This window comes from Bombina bombina, chromosome 1 (genome assembly GCF_027579735.1).
Source record: "Bombina bombina isolate aBomBom1 chromosome 1, aBomBom1.pri, whole genome shotgun sequence".
In the NCBI taxonomy this organism is placed as follows: Eukaryota; Metazoa; Chordata; class Amphibia; order Anura; family Bombinatoridae; genus Bombina; species Bombina bombina.
In genome coordinates, this window is record NC_069499.1 from 300,452,337 (window position 1) to 300,473,057 (window position 20,721).

The following is a 20,721-nucleotide window of genomic DNA, read 5'->3' on the forward strand; positions in this document are numbered from 1 at the left end:
AGGGAATAGCTTTTAATAGAAGTAGAGGGGGAAAAGGATGAACCAAAGTCCACTGTCCTCGTAAACCATATCTAGCTTAGGGATTTTAGTTTCCTCCGGCAGTTTCAGTTCAGGAACCTCCAACGTAGCAAGCACATCTTTCAGCAGAAAGCGCAAATGCTCCATCTTAAATTTAAAATCTGGCTCCTCCGCAGACGGATAATCTGTCAGAGACATCCAGAGTAGATGACCCCTGGGACGGATAGCTATATTTCACCTTTCGCTTGCGCTTAGCAGGGCGTGGTAAGGCATTGAAGGCCACAGAAACCGCCGTTTGTAACTGATCAGCGAAATCTGCCGGCCAAAGGGCCCCTCCCGTGGGAGGATTAGTAGTGCCCTAGGGAACTACATGTGCAATCGGAGATTAGTGTAGGGAACGCACCTCGCGGGACGGAGAACCCTCAGAGGTGGACGGCTCAGTGGTACTAAATATCTTATTCTTTTTAGATATTGCAATTTTGTCAAAGCATGTGGAACAAAGTTGAGCAGGCGGATCAACCGGAACCTCCTCACAATAGACACAGTTATTAGGTTTAACTAAAGTGGGAGTTTCCTCTGACATATCAGAGTCCTCCTTAGCTTGCACCTTTATTGCGGACTAGATAGAAATTAAATTGGACCTTTATATTCCAATGGCCGGGGCACTCACCACCTCCTATGACCCGGACCACAGAGAAATCGCTTTGTCTCCAACAACCGCCGGTCAAGAAGAGGAAGTTAATAAGGCCACACCCGGTCACATGGAGTGCAATGCAGGAACGCCCCTGCTCTACAGAGAAAACGTGCCAAAAAAAAGGCCCACAATGATCTTTTGCTAAGAACACTGACTATTCACACTGGACAGAGCCTCATCTCACAAATGTCGTAGCATTAAACACAATAAATAATATTATGCACAAATCCCCCCTTGTTCAAGAACCCCCTTTCCAAGGGTATTACCCTTGAATCTATACAGATAAAAGGAGACACACTGTGACCCTGTCTTCTTACGTTATTATATGTGTATAAAAGAAACGATCTTGCCAGAATCTATGCCGGGGAACAGGAACACAGCCTTTCAAGTGTGACAGGGTAGTAGCATCGCTCCTGACATGGACTTGAGAGCAGAAAAGCAGGCAACGAAACTTGTCAACGTTGATTCCTTATGGAGCTGCTAATCTGAGTCGGGATGGTTTCGCAGAAAGACTCTCCCTGCATCTCCGGACTCTAACATTCATCCATGCTCTCACTGAGAGGCTGACAGGACTACTTAAAACTCCAGTCCCATTTCGAAGAGTACTACCCTCCTAATAATACCTGTTATCAGTGCCGCGAGTCGATTAAGTTCGATGTTGTGCGCTATACAAGTATCCAATTATTATAAGACACTACTCTGAATCTTCTGACACTTCTCTGCCAACCTCCTGTGATGAAAGGCAAAGAATGACTGGGGGATGAGGGGAGTGGGTGAGGTATTTAAGCATTTGGATGGGGTGTCTTTGCCTCCTCCTTGTGGCCAGGTTCTTAATTCCCACAAGTAATAAATTAAGCAGTGGACTCTCCTCCCATTAAGATGGAAATGTAATATTTTCCTCTGCTCACATAACATATTTACAAATCTGAAACTTGGATATAACTAATGCACAAAATATTTTTGAATAAGTAATTCCCCTATTTGATATTAGTATGTTCATTAAACACAAAAAAAAAAAAAACATAACTACACATGTTTTCACTGCTATATAGAAGGAGAAAAAACACAGAGGTGGAACTTTGTAGTGGTCCAGCTCACTGTGGAAGGCCTTCTGGGCACGAAGATAAGAGCTTGATCCACGAAACCTCACAGGTGCCTATGATAGGTTACAAAAAAAGAGCTACCATAGCCTAGTACAGTCCAGTAAGGTGTAAAGGAGAATAGCCTGAGGAAACAGCCCATGAGTGGCTGAGAAACGCGTTGCTTTGATTTTAAATAAAGATATGCTTTTTTGATACACTTGCTGTTGTTTGGGATACTTTCATGCCGGTTCGTGAATTCTTGTGAGGATCCTGTTCACCAAGAGAGTGGTCTACTGGGCGACCAGCTTGTTGTTACTGCACCTGGAGGTGCAGCACTTACTGTAAGTGTTACTCTATATCTCCTCTACACCTTACTGGACTGTACTAGGCTATGGTAGCTCTTGTTTTGTAACCTATCATAGGCACCTGTGAGGTTTCGTGGATCAAGCTCTTATCTTCGTGCCCAGAAGGCCTTCCACAGTTAGCTTGACCACTACAAAGTTCCAGTCTGCTCCACTAGTACCATTGGGTGCGCTGCTTTTGTGAGTACCTACTCTCCCATTTATATATATTTATTTGCCTGACGATACTATGCCATGTTGGCGCCTCTGTTTTTTCTCCTTCAGAAATTCAAATCCCAGGGATTGACCATACCATTTACAGAGAGCGGCCAGACTGTTTGAATCCAAAGACTTTTTAACATTGCATTATTTTGTTGGTTGGTGCTAATTAATTTTTTGTTTTGGGCTTGTATTATATTATATTATTAGATTGCTAGTTTACCGAATGTTTACCATTGAGTATTATCATTGTCTGATTTTATTAATATATATATATATATATATATATATATATATATATATATATATATATATATATATATATATATATATATTTATTTATTTATATATACACATACATATACATATATATATATACATATATATATATATATATATATATATATATATATATATATATATACACATACATATACATACACACACACACATACATACACACACACACATAGGAAGCGACCCCTATTGGGTTTGATTCTTGTTGCATTTCTCCCTAATATATTCGATTATTCACTGCAATATATACTGGGATGCGGATTACTAAACATTCTTTCCAAAACCTGCTTCATGAAAGTATGTGGATTACACTAAACTGCAGCTTTACAGTAAACAATGGTTTTCACTTAAAGGGACATTATAAACACTTGATGATATTAATATAAATTGTTAAATTACATGTAGTAAAACAACTTTGCAATATACTATCCTTATTTTGTATTTTGTTCTCCTTTCCTGTAATTTATTTCTGAATATTGTGGGCTTTCCAGTTCATGTTAAACATAAAAGTGCAGACACAACTATATTCCACACAGTCATTTGGTTGCACACTCTAGTAAGCCATTTCTAACTGTCACCAATTGGCCTATGCAGAAAAGGAAACCTAAGTTACAATATGGTGTCGCCCATTGCTTTATGAACATTAACTTTACCCTTATTTTATCAATATTTAACACCTTAAAGTGAAGGTTAAGTTTTATACTTTGCAAGACATGAATGCATTACTTAAGCTTACCCTAACGCAATCGCTATCTTTTTTTTTTTTTTTTTATGTTGAAGATTTCTATATTGATATCTCCCTACCGTTGTGATGTCTGACTCCTCCCAGATATTACTTCCTTCTTTTCTTGTGTTTGACGTATAGCCCAGAGCGCGTTCACGAGGCTTTGTGAAACAGTGCATGCGCCAATCTCAATGTCTTCTGCGCAAGCGCGATTCTAAGTCTTATGGGGATTCCTGGATCTTGCCAATATGCATGCGGTAATCGTGAGCGCACGTGGATGCAGAGATGAGCGAGAGAACAATCGCGCATGCACACAGGCTAAAGTAGGCGGGTGACGTGTACTGTCAGCCGCCTAACGGCCAGAATTTCAGTTGGCTGATACAGAAAGGTGATCAGCAGAAACCCCCCCCCCCCCCCAAAAAAAAAAAAAAAAAACGGGGAGCATTAGTATACACTCAAGATTCATGAATGAAAGCACTATTTAATTTGGTAGATTAATGAAATCCTGGATCGTGATAATGGTAACTAAACTTTCACATTAAGGACCAGTGAGGGCCCTAGAGTGGAGAGGGGGAAAGATTGTGGAAGGGGGAAGTGGGGTAAATGAGGGTGGGGGCATCTACACAACAGAAAAACATTTTTTTAAAATACATAACAAAAAATAATACAAAACTAGGTTACTGGCAGACAGCTGCCAGTACCTAAGATGGCAGAAACTAGTTAGAGGGGGGAGGGTTAGAGTGCTTTTTGGGAGGGATCAGAGAGGTAGGAAGGTAAGGAGGTAATCACACACTGAAACAAATAATAAAAAAACCCTGAATAAAACTGCATACTGGCAGACTTTCTGCCAGTACCTAAGATGTGGGTGACCAGTTGGGGGTGAGGGAGGGAAGAGAGCCGTTTTAAAGGGATCAGGGGTGGGAAGCGTCAGTAGGGAGGGTAATATCTACACTAAAAAGGTAAAATTAACCTTACAAGCTACCTGATTAATCTCTTCACTGCTGGGAATAATAAAAGTGTGATGCGCAGCTGCAATTACCGGCCTTCTAATTACCAAAAAGCAATGGCAAAGTCATATATGTCTTATTTCTGAACAAAGGGGATCCCAGAGAAGCTTTTACAACCATTTGTGCCATGATTGTACAAGCAGTATGTAAATAATTTCAGTGAGAAACCTAAAGTTTGTGAAAAAGAAACTTTTTTTAATTTGATCGCATTTGGCGGTGAAATGGTGGCATGAAAAATACCAAAATGGCCCTAGATCAATACTTTGAGTTGTCTACTGAAAACAAAATATATAGTTTTGATAGGTAAATAAAAAAAATCAACAAGGCTCTATTTCTGTTTAAATGGAGTGATGGCAAAATGCTAAAAAATATTCTGGTCTTTTAGGGAAGTTTTAGTATGAAATGCACGTCCTTAAGGGCAACTAACATTTTTTTAAATTACATATACAAATGATTATCACGCTAATTTTTGCAAGGATTTATTTAGTGTTTAATGTCCCTTTAAGGTTTTTACTGTCCAAGAAGTCTAATGGGTTTTTGTTTTCTAAAGTGCGTATACCTTAAACCCTATGATATCATTGGTTAGTGGTTTTATCTACTGTCACACTTGGCAGTATGAAACTCACTTATGCATCCACTCCACAATCTTCTGTTCTGTACGTAGATGAGGAAGTGTGTACTTCTCCTCACCATTCTCAAAATATTTCACAGTAGGAAACCCTGAGATCCGAAACCTTTCTGTTAGAGCTCTATGTGCTGTTCCATCAACAGCAGCCAGAACACCAGCATCCTGAGATTTAAAAAAAAATAAAAAAACATTAAACCTGAACATTTCTAGACATAAGTAAACATCCTATTAAATTCAGAGGCAAATATTTGTGAAAAAAGTAGCCCAAAATGTCCTCTAAAAGTGGTTTTCACTTTAACAGTCACAAATCTATAGTTTATCACTACAAAAAAAAAAATCTACCTATAATAATATACATTCAAGCAAACGTCCCACTGATGGTATAAAATAATGTACAATGTGTCACCCAACCTTAAAAGGGACAGTAAACGTCAGCAATGACTAATCCGGCTTCCTCCAATCACGGCTTTCCCCCAGGGTAGTCATTGCCTGAGGCCATGCTGTGATTGGAGGAAGCCGGATTAGTCATTGCTGACGTGTGAAGAGAGGATTTCCAGGAGGGGAAAGCTGCTGTAGCTGTGAAAAGAAACAAAGGTACGTTTTTAATCAAAACGGCTGATTTGTAAACTTTTTATTTGAAAATATTTTTTATTGAAACCTTCCAAATCGATACATGAATAGTAACAATCATTGCATTACAGGGCAGTTCAGAGAATAATATTAATCCATAATACAAATTGCATCCAGTCATGTTATGGCTTATTTCTCTTTAAACTTAGAGATTGTATAAATTAAACTTACAGTTACCATATATGTTGAATTAAAGGAAGGCTTCCATTATATCACCTATAACTCTTAAAGTAGTAATAGAAGAAAAAGAATAGAAAGAACATTTTTCCATTTTTGAAGCAGAAAGGAATGGAGAAAAGAAGAGGTAAAGAGAAGAGTGGATGGAGCACTCGTGGGAGTCCTATCTAACATGTCCGCCTTCCTGACCTACTCTATCTCCCAGCGCCCTCCTCGCTTGAATTCTCATAGAATCTTTCCAAACTATCCATTCCTCCCATATTTTGAGAAATTCCTGTCTTTTGTCTAACAAGGAAGATGCTATGGATTCCATTTGATGATAATACCTAATTTTGTTTATTATAATGTCATAGTAGGGCACTGTGGTTTTCCAGAATTTCGCTATCACTGTTCTAACAGCGGTACATATTATACCCACTAATTTTAATGATTGTCGATTGAGACCTTCAATAGGAAAACGTAAAAGAGCCTGCTCAATAGTTAATGTAATTTGTCTATCAAAAATCTTACTAAGTAGCTCTGAGGTGGACTCCCATATTCTCTTACTATCGTGGCATTCCAACCACATACTGATTTGTAAACTTTGATGAATGAAAGTGCCCCTGTTTTTAATAGTATTATTAAAAAACGGGCTTCCATTCATCAAAGTTTACCTTCACGTTAATGACAGGCTTGATATGGACCAAAGCCTGCAAAAAACAGTGAATATCAGGAAACTTAGCAATCTTTCTGTGAAATAAAACAGAAAGAGCAGAGATTTGTCCCTTCAAGGAACTTGCAGACTTTCCTTTATCCAAACCATCCTGAAGAAACTGTAAAATTCTAGGATTTCTAAAAGAATGCCAGGAGAATTTATGAGAAGAACACCATGAAATATTAGACTTCCAAACTGGATAATAAATCTACCTAGAAACAGATTTACGAGCCTGTAACATAGTATCAATCACTGAGTCAGAGAAACCTCTATGACTAAGCACTAGGCGATCAATTTCCATACCTTCAAATTTAACGATTTGAGATCCTGATGGAAAAACGATCCTTGAGACAGAAGGTCTGGTCTTAAAGGAAGTGGCCAAGGTTGGCAACTGGACATCCGGACAAGATCGGCATTCCAGAACCTGTGAGGCCATGCTGGTGCCACCAGAAACACAAACAATTGTTCCATGATGATCTTGGAGATCACTCTTGGAAGAAGAACTAGAGGCGGGAAGATATAAGCAGGATGATAAAACCAAGGAAATGCTAATGCATCCACAGACTCCGCCTGAGGATCCCCGGACCTGGACAAGTACCTGGGAAGTTTCTTGTTTAGATGGGAAGCCGCCAGATCTATTTCTGGAAGACCCCACATCTGAATAATCTGAAAAAAACACATCTGGATGGAGAGACCACTCCCCCGGATGTAAAGTCTGACGGCTGAGATAATCCGCTTCCCAATTGTCTACACCTGGGATTTGTACCGCAGAAATTATACAAGAGCTGGATTCCGCCCAATAAAGTATCCAAGCTACTTCTTTCATAGCTAGGGGACTGTGAGTCCCACCCTGATGATTGACATATGCCACAGTTGTGATATTGTCTGTCTGAAAACAAATGAATGGTTCTCTCTTCAACAGAGGCCAAACCTGAAGAGCCCTGAAAATAGCATGGAGTTCTAAAATATTTATTGGTAACCTTGCCTCTTGAGATTTCCAAACCCCTTGTTGCCGTCAGAGATCCCCAGACAGCTCCCCAACCTGAAAGACTTGCATCTGTTGTGATCACAGTCCAGGTTGGACGAACAAAAGAGGCCCCTTGAACTATGCGATGGTGATCTAAACACAAAGTCAGAGTCGAACATTGGGATTTAAGGATATTAATTGTGATATCCTCGTATAATCCCTGCACCATTGATTCAGCATACAAAGCTGAAGATGTCTCATATGAAAACGAGCAAAGGAGATTGTGTCCGATGCTGCAGTCATGAGACCTAAAACTTCCATACACATAGCCACTGAAGGGAATGATTGAGACTGAAGGTTTTCGACAAGCTGAAACCAATTTTATTTGTCTCTTGTCTGTTAGAGACAGAGTCATGGACACTGAATCTATCTGGAAACCTAAAAAGGTGACCCTTGTCTGAGGAATCAAGGAACTTTTTGGTATATTGATCCTCCAACCATGTCTTTGAAGAAACAACACTAGTTGATTTGTGTGAGATTCGGCTGAATGTAAATACTGAGCTAGTACCAAGATATCGTCCAAATAAGGAAACACCTCAATACCCTGTTCTCTGATTACAGAGAGTAGGGCACCGAGAACCTTTGAAAAAATCCTTGGAGCTGTCGCTAGGCCAAATGGAAGAGCAACAAATTGGTAATGCTTGTCTAGAAGAGAATCTCAGAAACCGATAGTTGTCTGGATGAATCCGAATATGCATCCTGTAAGTCTATCCTGGACATATAATGACCTTGCTGAACAAAAGGCAGAAATGTCCTTATAGTCACCATTTTGAAAGTTGGCACTCTTACAAAACGATTAAAAAAAATTTCAGATCCAGAACTGCCTGAATTAATTTTCTTTTTTTGGGACAATGAATAGATTTGAATAAAACCCCAGACCCTGTTCCTGAAACAGAACTGGTATGATTACCCCTGAAAGCTCATCTGAAACACACTTCAGAAAAGCCTGAGCCTTCACTGGATTTGCTGGAACGTGTGAGAAAAAAATCCCCTCACAGGAGGTCTTACTCTGAAACCTATTCGATACCCTTGAGAGACAATACTCTGAATCCATTGATTTTGGACAGAATCGTCCCCCCCACCAGCTGAGCTGGAATGAGGGCCGCACCTTCTTGCGGACTTGGGGGCTGGCTTTGGTTTCTTAAAAGACTTGGATTTATTCCAACTTGAAGAAGGTTTGCAATTGGAACCAGATTCTTTGGGGGAAGGATTGGCTTTCTGCTACTTATTCTGACGAAAAGAACGAAAACGATTAGAAGGTTTAGATTTACTCTTAGATCATTTATCTTGAGGTAAAAAAACTCCCTTCCCCCCAGTGACAGTTGAAATAATTGAATCCAACTGAGAACCAAATAAATTGTTACCTTGGAAAGAAAGAGATAGTAATCTAGACTTGGATACCATGTCAGCATTCCAATATTTGAGCCACAAAGCTCTTCTAGCTAAAATAACTAAAAACAAAGATTTAACATCAATATCGATATCAAAAATAGCATCACAGATAAAATGATTAGCATGTTGAAGCAAGCATCAGAGGAGGATAATTCAGTATGTTGTCGGTCATTTGAAATTTCATCAACCTTATGAGAAGTTTTAAAAGACCTTTTACGTTTATTAGAAGGCGGAATAGCAGACAAAGCCTTCTGAATCACATCAGCAATAAAATTTTTAATATTCACAGAAGAAAATCAAGCACAAACTTACTTCACCACCTCCATAGGAGGCAAAGTTTGTAAAACTGAATTGTGGGTGTAGCGAGGGGTGTATTTATAGGCATTTTGAGGTTTGGGAAACTTTGCTCCTCCTGGTAGGAATGTATATTCCATACGTCACTAGCTCATGGACTCTTGCCAAATACATTAAAGAAATAAACTTTCATGATTCAAATAAGGCATGTAATATTTAACAACTTTCCAATTTACTTTTATTACCAATTTTGCTTTGTTCTCTTGGTATTCTTAGTTGAAAGCTAAACCTAGGTAGACTCATATGCTAATTTATTAGACCTTGAAGGCCGCCTCTAATCTGAATGCATTGTGACAGTTTTTCACCACTAGAGGGCGTTATCTATATGACACATGAACTAACATTGAGCTCACGCACGTGACGTTACCTAGGAGGCAGCACTGATTGGCTAAAATGCAAGTCTGTCAAAAGAACTGAAATAAGGGGGCAGTTTGCAGAGGCATAGATACAAGATAATTACAGAGGTAAAACGTGTATTATAACTGTGTTGGTTATGCAAAACTGGGGAATGGGTAATAAAGGGATTATCTATCTGTTTAAACAACAAAAATTCTGGTGTTGCCCCTTTAAGAAAGCTGAGCATAGTAGCAAACATTACTTTCAAACGCGTACCAAACAACTGATGCATAACCGAGAAACCGTGAGCTAACCTGATGTGCGTACATCAACTTGCGCTAACCAAACAGACCAAGCCTGGAGTGCGAAACTAAACTTAAACTCCAAGAAGGCTAAAGGACATGCACTAAACTGATGAAAGTAAATCCGAGGTGCGCAAACCCGGCGACCGAAAACAGGCAGACGTGCCAAAAACCCGCCGCACACAAAGCAAGGGAAAACAGTGAAGGATCTGTTCCAGTGCCATATATAAATTACATATAAATAAAAACTTGTACAAATGTAAAAGTGCCTACAAAGTAGCTAAATGAGTGTCTATATATTAATAAAATATACTTACCCATAGACACTCGTCCACTATCAAACGAGTAGCAGACAGCAAAGTACTGAAACATATCAGCAGAGGTTATGGAAAAGGAGTATAAATGTAGATCTGTAAAGGGAGGCAGAAGACACGTCCCTGCGACTGATTAGAGGGTTTATGAAAAGATTTCCCATGAGGTAAAACAATAGAATCATAAACCATACCTCATACACATTCCTCTGACAAGCACTGTACTCTGAGGGGACTGGTCCTCAACATAGACTGAAGAGAAAAGTAAAGCAGTTAACATTTTGTAATTGAAATACCACTGATTTTTACTATATGCAAAATCCTCTAGTGTACTTGCTGGTCTGGGCGGTTCAACAAAAATTCTGGTTATATGCGTTTCATTTAGTGTAAAGGTGGCACGTTAGCGCCTTCTGACTTAGATCATCTCAGACTCTTGCTCATGCACTTGTGAGCACTTGCTTAACCTGCCCACAACAAACTATTCAAGAGTATATAAAGCAATACCCTGGTTGACATTCACAAAGTCAATAATATCATCTGTGACATCACCTGGACTGTGTATCACCAAGTTGGTTCTTATGATGAAAATACTAAAGTTAATTTTGCACCCCAGCATGGAAATTATATAACTGGCAATGATAATCATGATGCCAAACAGACGCTGCCTGCTAGGACAGCTGTAATAAAACCATACCTCCACATAACTAACATTTTCTGCATATGTCATATTAATGTCAGATGAATACTATACAGAATTGATTCTTACATATAACAAAAGCAAACCTAATTATGAAATACTCGCCAGTTGATCTAACAACCACTGTCTCATAATCACAGGTAATTTGCTGTAAATGTTCAGAAAGACCCTCTGAGGACAACATGGCAAATTCTGATATACATATTTCCTCCTTGACCAGAATTTTTTTTATATAGTAAAAATATATAATGTGGCCCACAGGACGTATTCCCTCATGCAACACTGTGCATGCTGTTAGCAATTAAAAAGATTATAACAGATAAAAGGGAAAAGTCCCACGAGCAGACTGTTTATTGGAAATGGCAATCACATAATGAAAAGCATTTTTGATATTGTTAATATTATACAAACCTCATGATTAATGTGCACATATATATCACTGGGGCATGCTAAATGAGAAGCAGTATTAAAAAGATCATAAAATATTCCATTATGATATTTTCCAATAAAACTGCATATTTTTCTGTTTACACTAAATATGACAAGTTTAATTAATCCTAATGGTAAACACTTCTCTCTCTAATAAACAAGACTTTCAGGCTGTTCTTGTAAAGCTCTCAGACAGAATGTACTCAGGCTCTTGGCAAGAAGCGTGAATTACCAATGAGCTTGTGAAAAAAAACTCCTTGAAAATCCTTGGAAGAAGAGCGCTTTGTAGAGTGTGTGTGTATATATATATATATTGTTACTTGCTGTAATATAGCGGTATCAGTCGGGGGCTTCATTTATCACAAAGACATTTTGAAAATTAAAATGGAAAATTCTTAAAAAAGGAGAATGGAACATTTTGTATCATATAGATTTATATAGATTACAGGTCTCCAGATGAAAGGCCTGTAGGCTTTTTGTATAGATGACAAAATATAAAATCTCATACAACTTTGTTTTACAGTTGCAAATTTCCCTATATAGATAAATGAAAATAAAGTATGGTTCATATTAATGTAAAAGCTATTAAACCAATACATTCAATCATTGGTAAGTCTTCCAGTAGAATAAAGTATGGCATAGTCTACAAGTAACCAGTTTAAAGTTTTAAAATCATTAGCCAATACTGAATTACCCATTTTTATTCTATGACCAGTTTCAGTGAAAGTGAGATAGAAGAGACACAGGAGACAAATCACAAAGAGAAAATAGAATGCAGTGGACTTAAAATGTGTGCACTTACATTGGCAGAGTGTAGGGTCTCTGCAGCTTTCTCGTAGTCAGGTTTCATTTTTTTACAGTGTCCACACCCTGAAAAAAAATACATTATCGTTAGGGAACACTGCAGCAATTATAAACACAATCATTCTGGCATGTTCACAAACATACATGATTGCTCATAATATTTTCCCTTTAAAAGGGGAATAAAACAATTTGAAATTGTAATATAAAATGCTTAATTATGCATAGTAAAACAACAACTTTAAAATATACCTTGTTCCTGTAATTTAAATCTTTAAAAATACAAAGAAAAAAAGTGCACTTTCAGTTTTCAGGACTGTAAAATCCACATAACAGGCTTTACAGACCAAATCTTTTCACATAACCTGTCCCTAATTTGCAGTTTATGCCTGCACATGCCAAATGCACGCTCCATGGCAAGTCCTGGGACTAGCATCCTGATTGGAAGCTTTGTGGGACGTGGCTACAAGGAGATTTTAAGGTAAAATATCTTCCTTTTTACATACAGGTAATATTTTCTAGTCAGCCCTTTACACCTATGCTGCATCACTTTCAAGTGTTTCAACATTTGGTTATCATGTCCCTTTAACACTGCTATATTCTACACAGTGTCTGGTATCACTTTAATGACCCATTTACAACTGTCTCAAATTGGTGTCAGCAGAGAAAGAAACCTAGGTTACAACTTTTGTTTCCAATACATTAACCAATTTAAATTTTAAAAATATTAGTGAGTATTATTGTCAAGTAAATCTTTGCTTTGAATAAATTATTCTATCTAGCATATGTGTAATGTTTAATGTTCTTAAAACTGAAATATATTTTTGAACATGATATCTTTTTTATAGACCCGTTCTCTAAATACTACAGGATGAAAAAAATTGTTATTTTTGTGTGGAAAAGGACCTAAAAACAAATACATGGAATAAACTCACATGAATGCTCACAAAAGGTTATACACTTTAATGACAGGAAGATGAATCATTTCAAGGCTGAGCTCTTATGACATCCACATGTAGGTCACAAACTCCAAATGCGACGGTTACCTGAATATGTCACTTCATCTTACAGAGATCGTATGCCAGAGGGTAGCATACTAAGTGCACACAACTTGGGGAACATCAGTGAGGAGAATCATTTCCTCCTGGCTATGAAGAGCAACAATAGTATCTCAGGCTGCATTTATAGAATATAAATTATAATCTAGAATATACAGTCAACTAAATGAAACCTTTACACAGCACATAACCAGAAGTGCATCTCCTGTGCACTGGCTCTAATCATAATTTCCTGCTGCAATCATTTGTGAAGCAAACTCATATAGCCACTGCACAAAACTGTACCACCAGTCTACGGTACTGAATACGGCTATATGCAAAGAAATTATCATTTTTTACCATCTCTACAGCAGAGACAAAGCTCTATTAATCCGTTTGAGCATGGTACTTAAAATGAAAGAAAGGGTACTTTAGGAAACCTTAAATGGTGTTCTATAAATATAAAGTAATAACACAAAAATCCTAACGACTAGCTTCTCTTAAAGCAATTACATTTTTTTCATACTGCATGCTTTGGTTTGCAACTGCTGTGAACTTGCATACTTATAAAACTAGAACTTTTTTGTCCTACAGATCTCAGGGTAACAGTAAGAAACATCAGAGTTGTGGTAATATGTTGTATGTATCTCAGGCTACAACTAAAATAAAGTAGAGACACAAACGTACACCTAGCACAGAGCTAGCAATCTATTTTCTGCATGTCTATGCTATTGCCAACGTCTCACTGCTTTAAATTTGTTTATCCAACTTAAAGGGACACTTTACTGTAAACTGTTCTCCACCCAATGACTCATTTTACGTGCTGGACTGTATGAAAGTGCTTACAAACAGATCCTTTACCTTTTGTCATTTAAAATGCCTTACTTTGCTTGTTGAAACCACCACCTATACTAAAAAACATAATTTATGTAAGAACTTACCTGATAAATTCATTTCTTTCATATTGGCAAGAGTCCATGAGCTAGTGACGTATGGGATATACAATCCTACCAGGAGGGGCAAAGTTTACCAAACCTCAAAATGCCTATAAATACACCCCTCACCACACCCACAATTCAGTTTAACAAATAGCCAATTAGTGGGGTGAAAAAATAAGGAGTAAAAAAGCATACAAAAAGAGGAACTGGAAATAAAATTGTGCTTTTTATACAAAAATCATAACCACCATGAAAAGGGTGGGCCTGATGGACTCTTGCCAATATGAAAGAAATGAATCAGGTAAGTTCTTACATAAATTATATTTTCTTTCATGTAATTGGCAAGAGTCCACGAGCTAGTGACGTATGGGATAGAAATACCCAAGATGTGGGAGACCACAGAAGAGTCACTAGAAAGGAAGGGATAAAATAAAAACAGCTATTTCCACTGAAAAAATAAATCCACAAAAAAAATCTCATAAATTTCAAGAAAAAACTTAAATCATAAGCAGAAGAATCAAACTGAAACAGCTGCCTGAAGAACTTTTATACCAAAGACTGCTTCAGAAGAAGCAAATACATCACAATGATAAAATTTAGTAAATGTATGCAAAGAAGACCAAGTTGCTGCTTTGCAAATCTGATCAACCGAAGCTTCATTCTTAAATGCCCAAGAAGTGGCGACTGATATAGTAGAATGAGACTGTTCCGCCTCCAAATAAGCATTGTGAATCAAAGAAATGGCAGAGGCTTTCTGGCCTTTTCCTTCCTGAAATCTTTAGTAGCTTCGACATAATATTTCAAAGCTCTTACAACATCCAAAGAATGTAAAGATCTTTCAAGAGTAAAGCCTGAACAAAACAGTGAATATCAGGTAGCTTAGAAATCTTTCTATGAAATAAAACAGAAAGAGCAGAGATTTGTCCCTTCAAGGTATTTGCAGAGAAACCTTTATCCAAACCATCCTGAAGAAACTGTAAAATTCTAGGAATCCTAAAAGAATGCCAAGAGAATTTATGAGAAAAACACCATGAAATATAGGTTTTCCAAACCCGATAATAAATCTTCCTTGAAACAGACTTACGAGCCTGTAGCATAGTATTAATCACTGAGTCAGAGAAACCTCTGTGACTAAGTACTAAGTGTTCAATTCCCATACCTTCAAATTTAGCGATTTGAGATCCTGATGAAAAAACGGCCCTTGAGACAAAAGGTCTGGCCTTAAAGGAAGTGGCCAAGGTTGGCAACTGGACATCCGGACAAGATCTGCATACCAAAACCTGTGAGGCCATGCTAGTGCCATCAGAAACAAATGCAATTGTTCCAATATGATCGTGGAGATCACCCTTGGAAGAAGAACTGGAGGCGGAAAAATGTAAGCAGGTTGGTAAAACCAAGGAACTGCTAACGCATCCACCATCTCCGCCTGAGGATCCCTGGAAAGGTACCTGGGAAGCTTCTTGTTTAGATGGGAAGCCATCACATATATTTCGGGGAGACCCCACAACTGTACAATCTGACAAAAAATATCCGAGATACTTCTTTCATCGCTAAAGGACTGTGAGTCCCCCCTTGATGATTGACATATGCCACAGTTGTGATATTGTCTGTCTGAAAACGAATGAATGATTCTCTCTTTAATAGAGGCCAAGCCTGAAGAGCATTGACAATAGCTCTGAGTTCTAAAATATTGATTGGTAACCTCGCCTCTTGAAGATTCCAAACTCCCAGACAGCTCCCCAACCTGTGAGACTTGCATCTGTTGAAATCACAGTGCAGGAAGGACAAACAAAAGAGGCCCCTTGAAGAATCCGATGATGGTTCAACCACCAGGACAGAGAGAGTTGAATATTGGGATTTAAGTATATCAACTGTGATATCCGAGTATAATCCCTGCACCATTGATTCAGCATGCAAAGCTGCAGAGGTCTCATATGAAAACGAGCAAAGGTTATCGCGTCCGATGCTGCAGTCATGAGACCAAAAACTTCCATGCACATAGCCACTGAAGCGAATGATTGAGACTGAAGGTTTCGACAGGCAGAAACCAATTTCATTCGTCTCTTGTCTGTTAAAGACAATGTCATGGACACTGAATCTATCTGAAAACCTAAAAAGGTGACACTTGTCTGAGGAATCAAGGAACCATGTCTTTGAAGAAACAACACTAGTTGATTCATGTGAAATTCTGCTAAATGAAAAGATTGAGCCAGTACCAAGATATTGTCCAAATAAGGAAACACCGCAATACCCTGCTCTCTGATTACAGATAGAAGGGCACCGAGAACCTTCGAAAAGATTCTTGGAGCTGTTGCTAGGCCAAATGGAAGAGCAACAAATTGGTAATGCTTGTCCAGAAAAGAGAATCTCAGAAACCGATAGTGGTCTGGATGAATCGAAATGTGAAGATACACATCCTTTAAGTCTATTGAGGACATGTAATGACCTTGCTGAACAAAAGGCAGAATAGTCCTTTATAGTCACCATCTTGAAAGTTGGGATCCTTACAAATTGATTCAAAAACTTCAGATCCAGAACTTATCTGAAAGAATTTTCCTTCTTCGGGACAATGAATAGATTTGAATAAAAACCCAGACCCTGTTCCAGAATTGGAACTGGTACATTTATTCCTGAAAGCTCTAGATCTGAAAGACACTTCAGAAAGCCTGAGCTTTCACAGGATTTGTTGGAACGTGAGAGAAAAAAATCTTCTCACAGGAGGTCTTATTGTGAAACCTATTCGATACCCCTGAGAGACAATATTTTGAATCCAATGATTCTGAACGGAACCTGCCCAAACGTCTTGAAATAATTTAAGCCTGCTTCCCACCAGCAGAACTGGATTGAGGGCCGCACCTTCATGCAGTCTTGTGGGGCTGGCTTTGGTTTCTTATAAGGCTTAGATTTATTCCAACTCGAGGATGGCGTTCAATTAGAGCCAGAGTCCTTAGGGGAAGGAGTGGTTTTCTGTTCTCTATTCTGACGAAAGGAACGAAACCGATTAGAAGCTTTAGATTTGCCCTTAGACTTTTTATCTTGAGGCAAAAAATCTCCCTTCCCCCAGTAATAGTGGAAATAATAGAATCCAACTGGTTACCAAACAAATTATTACCCTGGAATGATAGAGATAGTAACCTAGACTTAGATACCATGTCAGCATTCCATGATTTAAGCCATAAAGCTCTTCTAGCTAAAATAGCCAAAGACATAGATTTAACATTAATCTTGATATCAAAAATAGCATCACAGATAAAATGATTAGCATGTTGAAGCAAACGAACAATGCTATGCAAATAAGAGTCTTTTTCCCTCGTTGTGCTAAGCTATCCAACGAAAAAGTTGATGCAGCCGCAACATCAGCCATAGAAATTGGAGGTCTGAGAATATAGCCAGAATGCAAATTAAGCCTTCCTTAGATAAGATTCAATTTTCCTATCTAAAGGATCTTTAAAAGAAGTACTATCGTCCATAGGAATAGTAGTACGTTTAGCCAGAGTAGAAATAGCCCCATCAACCTTAGGGACTTTTTCCCAAAACTCTAATTTAGCTACTGGCAAAGGATACAACTTTTTTAAAACTTGAAGAAGGAACAAAAGAAGTACCAGGCTTAGACCATTTCTTAGCAATCACATCAGAAATAGCATCAGGAACAGGAAAAACCTCAGGAATAGTCACAGGAGGTTTATAGACAGAATTTAAACGTTTACTGGATTTATTATCAAGAGGACCAGACTCCTCAATATCCAAAGTTATCAACACTTCTTTTAACAAAGAACGAATATACTCAATCTTAAAACAATAATATGATTTATCAGTGTCAATGTCTGAAGTAGGATCTTCTGAGTCAGAGTGATATTTATCAGGAGGATATATCAGTATGTTGCCGGTCATTACAAATTTCATCAGTATGATGAGAAGTTTTAAAAGACCTTTTACGTTTATTTGAAGGCGGTATAGCAGCTATAGCATTCTGTATCGCTTCAGCAATATAATTTTTCATATCAAAATGGATGTCATGTACTTTAGATGTTGAAGGAACAACAGATTCTGCAAGCAAAAGCTTATCATGACAACTGTTACACACTACAGCTGGAGAAATAATCTCCACTAGCTTACAACAGATAGATTTAGCTTTGGTAGAACTGTGTTCAGGCAGCATGGTTCCTACAGACATCCTGAAAAATGTAAAAGAAAAAATAACATTTAAACTAAAATATCTTATTTCCACACATAGCAGTTTCAGGAAAGGGAAAAAATGCAAATGCTAAAATTGGCAAAAAAAGAAAATAGCATTGCCCTCTGATCATAAAGAAGGCAAGGAGCATATAGGAAGTGGGGTAAAATAAAACTAAATTTTTGGGCGCCAAGTATGACACACGATGCAAAAGGAAGTTGAGAATTTTTTTGCAGCCAACAAACATCCGTAAATGACGCAACTCGCGTCATAACAAACAGAATGTTGCGCCAAACAACCTAGCATCAACTAACACACAGGAAATTACGAACTTGCGTCATTACAGACGCACATTCGCGCCAAAAGAAATTCTTGCGCAAGTTATTCAAAGAAAAAACAAGTCAAATTGAAAAGACTATACCCCAGGTAAGAAAAACTTCCTAAAACATGATTCCCATAACGAAACTGCTGGACTGCAAAGGGAAATACACATAGACCTGACTCATGGCAAATATAAGTATATACATATTTTTAAAACTTTATACATAAAGCGCCAAACCATAGCTGAGAGTCTTAAATAATGATACATACTTACTGAAAGACACCCATCCACATATAGCAGATAGCCAAACCAGTACTGAAAGCTATCAGCAGAGGTAATGGTATATAAGAGTATATCGTCAATCTGTAAAGGGAGGTAAGAGATGAATCCCTACGACTGATAACAGAGAACCCTTGAAAAGATTTCCTGCGAGGGAAACCATAAAATCAAATAGGCAATACTCTCTTCACATCCCTCTGACAAACACTGTACTCTGAGAGGAATTGGGCTTCAGAATGCTTAGAAGCGCTTATCACAGAAGAAATCATAAAAATCAAGCACAAACTAACTTTACCACCTCCATAGGAGGCAAAGTTTGTAAAACTGAATTGTGGGTGTGGTGAGGGGTGTATTTATAGGCATTTTGAGGTTTGGGAAACTTTGCCCCTCCTGGTAGGATTGGATATCCCATACGTCACTAGCTCATGGACTCTTGCCAATTACATGAAAGAAATATGAATACGGCAGCATGAAACCTATGTAAACAAGAGTCAGCAGCAGATAAACCTACTAGTGGTAATGGGAGATCCCACCCTATTTAAAAGGGTGTTCCTGCAGCTGCTTAGAATGCAATTAACTCATATCAGCTATTTGCTTGAATAGATTGTTCCTTTAAACATTTTTATGCAAAAAATATTTCATGTTTAACTCCTGCTCATTCATTATTATACATTATATTAATAATAGAAAATGATTGTGTACAAATTTCCATTTAAAAAAGGTACACTAAATAGATTTCATGCTCCTTATTCTAATCATTGGTGCTGCCATTGTTAAACCTAGGTTACACTGCAGGTACCTGAAGGAGAGTTGCACATGTGCAAATAGGTCAGTAGTGTAATATAGTGAAAGACAGATTTAAACATAGCGGCACCCATGACTAGAGAGAGGGTGGAAATAACCTCAATGCTATGCTTATAAAATGTATTTAGTGTTTCACGCACCTTTATGTGAAGAAATGGATGAACAAAATGGTACAAATAGAAGATACTCAAAAATGTAGAAACATTTAATGAACTTCTAATTTGGATCAGTTTTGCACAGATCCTATGTATTAAAAAGAATAAGTGGCCGTTCATAGATTATTTCAGTCTCTATTTTCTGAAGTACTGCCACACTTGGGACTAATTCCCTGCAGCATGTCCATTTGAAGAATGAAACTACGCCCTAAATCAGTAGAAAAAAAAACAGCATGCCTGATTTTAAAGAGCTCTAGTAGAAGATAAATGCTGGAGAATGAAATCATAGCTCATCACTTTGTACAGCTGTGCTGCATCTCTGTGATCTGTGGGCTCGTAAAATTCACTGCTCTTCTCGATCACTTATTTATTAAGTGCTGTGAGTTACTAACATAAATACAAAACAAGATGCTGGCGCAGAGACTATCGTGAAGCTGCCACCCTGCGCAGGGAGGCAGAGAAGAATCAGCTGGTATCCTGTACTCTGCAGGACTCATTCACTCTGGTTTCACTCAGCTGCTTTAAAATCCAATTAAACAATCTTTTAATAATGAAATGATCTTTATGTTAATATAAAGTCTTATATAATTCTACCTATTTCACAAAGATGTGTATTACAAAGGTTCAGATATAAAAATGTGCAGGATTTTAATGGCCATTCTAGTGAGAGAAAAAAATGACACACTCTAATTTGTTATCGCACTAGCGATACTGCACAAATCCCTGCAAAAAAGAGGCAATTTTTTTTTGTCCCTTTAACAGCATGACTGTTGACTAATGATTAGTTGCCAACTTCTTTTATTTAACGCGAGAATCTAAAAATTGTGCTTACTGCATCCTATTGCTTAAAGC

General features: G+C 37.9%; 1 protein-coding gene across 1 annotated transcript in view; it reads right to left on the reverse strand.

Moving 5' to 3' along the window:
• The window catches only part of PDIA5 (protein disulfide isomerase family A member 5), a 326,999-nt gene that overhangs the window by 112,274 nt on the left and 194,004 nt on the right, over window positions 1-20,721 (reverse strand). The window contains exons 12-13 of the mRNA XM_053698070.1: window positions 12,162-12,229; window positions 5,009-5,172 (exon numbers count right to left, since the gene is read on the reverse strand). Coding sequence (XP_053554045.1) covers window positions 5,009-5,172; window positions 12,162-12,229 — 232 coding nt within the window. The remainder of the gene's footprint in view (window positions 1-5,008; window positions 5,173-12,161; window positions 12,230-20,721) is intronic.